At 45.4% G+C, this 6000-nt stretch overlaps 1 protein-coding gene across 2 annotated transcripts in view; it reads left to right on the top strand.

Moving 5' to 3' along the window:
- Positions 1-313: 313 nt before the first annotated feature.
- The window catches only part of LMTK2 (lemur tyrosine kinase 2), a 74403-nt gene continuing 68716 nt past the window's right edge, over positions 314-6000 (top strand). For both annotated transcript variants that reach the window (XR_010920328.1, XM_067550937.1), the window contains exon 1: positions 314-638. Coding sequence is in view for 1 of the 2 variants with exons in the window: in XM_067550937.1 (XP_067407038.1) it covers positions 494-638 (145 nt within the window). In the remaining variant the exon portion in view is untranslated. The remainder of the gene's footprint in view (positions 639-6000) is intronic.

The following is a 6000-nucleotide window of genomic DNA, read 5'->3' as shown; positions in this document are numbered from 1 at the left end:
CCATCTTTTTAGTCCCACCCCCTGACTCCGAGGTGCTATCCGATTGGCGGATCTCCATGTCAGTCTCTCCTTAACTCCGCCCCTTTGTAATCCACGGATTGAATCCGCAGCAAACACTGATTGGCAGATCTACTTGTCAATCCCGCCCTCGCCCCGCCTCACTACCCTGCTCGGTGCGGGCCGGACCGTCAATCACAGATTAATACCGTCCCATACTTTACTCCCGCCTCCTGAGCGCGAAACGCAGGCGGATTGGTGTATAGGAATGTCAGTCGACGATTAGCTCCACCCTCCCGGTCAGGTAGCCCGGAAGATGGCGGCGGCTGCGGCGGCCGGTGGGATTCTGTGAGGGGAAGAGAGATTGCGGGGTCCGATGCCGGGGACGGCCGGGCCGTGGCGCAGGGGGGAAGCGGCTGCTGGGGGCGCTCGCCAGAGCCCCTGAGAGCCTGGTCCCCGTGTCCAGCGTTGATCGTTGAGGCCTGGAGCGGGCGAGATGCGGTGGCGGCTCTGGGGGCGCTGCGGGGGAAGCGGGCAGCGGCGGGGGCCGCTCCTGTCCCTCGGACCCGGGCTCAGACTCTGGCTTTTTTCCCTCTTGCTGCTGCGGGGAGGCGGCGAAGCGGCTCCACTTCCGCAAACAGGTGAGCAAGGGAGCGGGGGTTGGAAGCGCCGGGCGCGAGGGGGGATCCAGGGGCCGAGGGAAGGGAGTGGGGCGAGGGGAGAGACCCGCTGTGCGCGGGGGCTGCCGTGGTGGTGGGAGACCCGCTGTGCGCGGGGGCTGGCGTGGTGGTGGGAGACCTGCTGTGCGCGGGGGCTGGCGTGGTGGTGGGAGACCTGCTGTGCGCGGGGGCTGGCGTGGTGGGGGCTGGGGGGAGAAGAGAGAGACCCGCTGTGCGAGGGGGCTGTGGTGGCGGGGGAGGAGAGACTTGCTGTGCGAGGGGGCGGCGGTGGGGGGGAGAGGAGGAGAGATTTGCTGTGCGAGAGGGCGTGGGGGAGATTGACCTGCTGTGCGAGTGTGCTGCGGAGGGTAATGTGCGAGGAGGCTGGCAGGGAGAGATGAGGGGGGGTAAGCTGGGAGGAGCAGTGAGGATGGGGGGAGAGAGACGTATCATGATCTTCGCGGGTGGTGCTCATTGCGATTTGGGGTAGGACAGGAAGGCTGCAATTTTAGAGGGGCTAGATGGGATTAGGTGATACACTTGCTCCCGCTTTCCCACCCCTACTATGGATCTAGTAAATTCCCCCAATATAATTTTGGTAACATTTGTGCTGTTAAAAGTCGGGGAGGAGTTGCTTCCCTTCCTTGTTCCACCTACATGGTTTCACATTTAGCTGGATATTTTATTGTGGTATGTGTTAATTTTATCTTCTCTGAAGCATCAGGCACAAGCTACTGACAGAATCGGTATTCTAGACAGGATGGTCCGGTATTCTGATCCAAATGGATCCTGTGCTTGTATCATTATTAAATATTGTCTCCCTTTATTTAAGTCTCTGGAGCTTTGAATTTTGTGGCTTATTCCATCTATATCCACAGTTTTAAATTTTTTGTATGACTTCTATCCCTGTGGCTCACAGCTATGAGACCTTTGCGTGGTTCTCTTTTTTCTAATTTTGGGAATGAATCACTGAGACTAATATGCAGAGGGTGGAGGCTCCCTAGTACAGATGTTGCTTACCCTGTTTCCGGCCAGATTAGTATAATTTTTAACTTGCTGCTTGTAGTTTACCTTTCCCTGTCATTTTTGTTTGCTCATTCTCAATTTTCAGGGGGGTTTCCTCCTATTTTCCTGTACACCATTTAAAAACATGAATTGCCAGCAGGACGTGGGAAGTGATTATTCCCCTCTATTCGGCATTGGTGAGGCCGCATTTAGAGTATTGTGTCCAGTTTTGGGCCCCCCACTACAAAAAGGATGTAGACAAATTGGAGAGAGAACAGAAGAGGGCAACAAATGATTAGGGGGCTGGAGCACAGGACTTATGAGGAGAGGCTAAGGGAACTGGGCTTGTTTAGTCTGCAAAAGAGAAGAATGAGGGGGGATTTGATAGCAGCCTTTACCTACCTGAAAGGGGGTTCCAGGGAGGATGGGGCTAGGCTGTTCTCGGTGGTGGCAGATGACAGAACAAGGAGCAACGGTCTCAAGTTGCAGTTGGGGAGGTCTAGGTTGGACATTAGGAAAAAGTTTTTCATTAGGAGGGTGGTGAAGCACTGGAATGGGTTACCTAGATAGGTGGTGGAATCTCCATCTTTAAAGGTTTTTAAGCTGAGGCTTGACAGAGCCCTGGCTGGGATGATATAGTTGAGGTTAGTCCTGCTTTGAGCAGGAGGTTGGACTAGATGATCTCCTGAGGTCCCTTCCAACTCTAATATTCTATGATTCTTCTGAGTAAACAATTCTAAATTGTTTATAAGCAACTTTTTTAGTTCTATATAAAGATGAATATTTGAAGAGGAGAAATTGGTAAATCAAATGTATATGTTTGAGAATTAAATGGCAGTTTTCTCTCTCTGAATTATTTGAAGATTACCCAATTTTTTTAGTGCTAATAACAAGTTTCATCCTGAGTCTGGAAGATTGGAGGCAAAACTGGATAGATGGTACCTTTACAGTAATAAAGGTATTTTAATAACCTAAACATGATGTGCCCATGTACAGTGCAGTTAGAGAGACTAATGTATATAATGTATAGAGCCCCTTGTTTGAGAAAAGATGTTATTACTGAGTGGGATATCGTAACTCTGCATGACTTCAGTGTTAAACTGGTCCAAGGCAAGTATTCAATGTCTTTTGGTCTAATAGACCAGTCGTTCTTAGGTCACAATCACCATTTCCCATTTTGTGACCCCATAGTTGAGTCTATCATGTTCTGCCTCTGGAGATAAGCATTCGAAGCAAGCTGGTACTGGTCATTGAAATATTCTGCAAAAGTAGAGGAATGTCCAACATGGAAAATTCTTGGATCTTCTCTGAGCTCAACCAAATGATTCATTTTACCATGTGAAAGTCAATGAACTTCGGTGTGGAAAGGGGAGCTGCTGATATTGCATGGCCATTTCTTTGCATAAAATAGTGGAGGCATGCATTGGGCTTACCTCTTAATAAAGTTCAACGTTTTTAGCCTCAAAATAACTTTGTCAGTTTCACTGGCATCTTCTTTACTTCCAAAGCTTCTCATTGTGTTCAAATTGCTTGGTGAACAAGAGACAGACTTCTAGTCCCAAGACTGCTGTGAGAGTTCCTGTCATAGCTCAGGCACTATCAGTGTAATTATCAGTACAGCAGTACCAATCCAGCAGCAATAACCAATTGTTGGAAAGCTTTAATTTTTTCTCCTGTAGAATAACCTGCCAGTGGCCAAAGCAACAGGCAGTCCTCATGTATGAACCCTTTCCCCTTGCACTGAACAAATGTTAAAAGTTGGATGGAAGACCCATCTGTAATTTTATCCTGATATATGAGAAGTAATAGCTGTCCTGAGCTCTGTGTACAAACATCTGCAGCCATGTCACAAATTCATCAGGTCACTGCATCATGAAGAGAGAAAGTACTTTGACCTGACTGACAGCAGTAGATTCCAACACAACATTTAATGATGTTTGAAACACAGAGTGCAGTGTTTCCCACATTATAAAACTAGCAGCTTTCATTATTTGCAGTGAAGAAGTATGATGCTCAGGGGGCAATCGTGCTTACAGAATTGCTGTTAATAAATTTATATAGGTTTGTAAACCTGTAAACTTTCGCTTGAAGAATTCAATTGGTTTCTTTCATAAAGATAGAGGATTGGTCTCCCAATGAGCTCAGTGGTCTCTCCTTTTAATGTCTGTATGCATGTCTAGGAATCTTTTGCCACCTACTGTGACCGCTCCTTTGAAGAATTTTGGTAGCTGACAAGCATTCGTGTGTGTGCATGTGCACACACACATGGTAAGCCCATGAGAGGTAAGTGAGGAAAGGGTGGGCATAACTGCCCTGTTGCCAGATTCTCTGGAGAGGTGCAGGGAGCATGCACCGTAATCAAGTTAATTTCCCCTTGAAGGTAAAGCTGGAGAGCAAGATGAAGCTACAGGCAGGTCCCAGCAAGACAGATGGACAAAAAAAGATAACATTGGACATGACTAGAAAAAATTGAATTCCATATTAAAAAAAAAGCTCCTTTTTGTGGCATCATGGAAACATGCCAGATTCCATGACTACAGAACTGCAGAGTCTTCAGGGCTTTGACTGAGATGAATGAGGCAATACCTCTTGGAGCTATTATTTTTCAGGCTGTTTGGAGATTCAGACAACCATTCCTACATCAGTTTACATTTGGCTCATATTTTTGAGGTTATCTTCCCAAGAGCTAAAAATAACTTTTTTTTAAAACAAACCAACTAACAAAAAATGGGGAGGAAAGGGTAAAAAAGGAAGGATGTCTGTGACCCCCAGGCAGTTGCAGGCAATTGAGAGCCATTGTAGTACACAAAAGAAAGTTAGGTGGGAAGGGAAAGAGTGGCTGAAGAAAGTACCAGGTAAAAGTAGATTGACCAAAATCAATTTAGTTGAGGCTGTGAATGTAAAAACTAAGGTCCAAAACTAAGCTGGATGGTAACATGCATAATAATTGTTTGAGAGCTGGAGTGAAGGGTTAATCTTGGCTCAGGGAAAATTAGATGTCCGATGCTTACTGACATAACCCTGCATCCCTTCACCATAGAAAAGTCCATAGAATGAAGCATATTTCTTAGCTGTTCTTGGAGCCTGTGGAACATTAGTGCTTTTAAACCTGAGCACCTTAATATAAGAGGACTCTCTTGTAAAGTTTTTATATTTTGTATGGAAGAGAGATAAAGGGGTTGGGGGTGAATACTCTTCAGGAAAGAGATGTTTGCAAACAAATCTACTGCATCACCATCTGATACTTCTGCTTTACTACCTGGTTGACTTAAGTCCAAAATCAAACTCTGCAATGTTGCCAATTTCTATCTTCATATCTGACCTTATACGCTTAACATTTAACTCAGTCCCCTCTCCCAAAAATGAAAATAATTGGAATTATCAGGATTATGTACCTCCCATCAAACAAAATGTCTGTCATGATTATAATAGCAGAGTTCAAGTCAAGTAATGAAAAGATGGAACAGCAGTTCCAAAAATAAACTCTTCTCTGCTGTAAAACTTTAATAGGTGGTAGAATTTTTTGTTTGAGAGTGTGTCAGACTTTATATGTGTGAAGAGTTATTGTGGGAATTGCTAAATTAAAAAAAAAAGGGTTTTGCATTCAATTCCAAATGCTGAGAGTTTGATAGTCACGTTGTTTTCGCAGGAATGAGTTCCATACTCTGGGTCTGGTTCCCATAAAAGTTCTGTTGGTGCTCATGAGCCCTTCTTAGTTGCCAGTTTTGCAATTCCAGTGGAGTGTAGCTGTTAAGGGTGGTCATGGTCAGTAACCAGGAGATGATCAATTATTTAATTTAGGTCAGCTTTGGAGAGGGTTTTGAATATTCAAGTGAACACCTGGAAATAGACCGCATATTCAATGGAGAGTCAGTGTTAAGAGCAGAGCATTGGGAGTGGTGGTGTGTGTTTGTAACCACCTACATGGGGCTACATTGTATACTAGTTGGAGCTCTTTCAGGGTGTGGCTTCATTTCTAGTTAGGACTTGCAGTAATCTAGTTTGGTGATCACTGTGGCCAGATCTGTGCCTCATAGGATGAGGTACAATCTTCTAGACAGCTGCAAGGGGAAGAAGTGAGACTCTTTCACAGCCATGGGCATTTAGGAAGTTGAGAAGGACGTTGGGGACAATTTTACAATCAATGGGCTGGTGTGCTTAATAATAGGATATATTATGGAGGAAGCAATTCCTTAAAAGTATTTCCTTCTTAGAACTAGTGTCTGCTATGTCTTGCCATGGTTCATCTTAAGCTAGCTGTTTTGATGCAGGTGCTAATAGTCTCCAGTAGATCTTGGAAGATGGTATTGAAATCTGCTCTTAAGAGATGTGAACTGTG

The sequence above is a fragment of the Emydura macquarii genome, unplaced genomic scaffold, assembly GCF_026122565.2.
Source record: "Emydura macquarii macquarii isolate MOO-44397 ecotype Brisbane River unplaced genomic scaffold, CSIRO-AGI_Emac_v2 contig_1348, whole genome shotgun sequence".
NCBI lineage: Eukaryota > Metazoa > Chordata > Testudines > Chelidae > Emydura > Emydura macquarii.
This window is presented reverse-complemented; position numbering and strand designations above follow the sequence as displayed.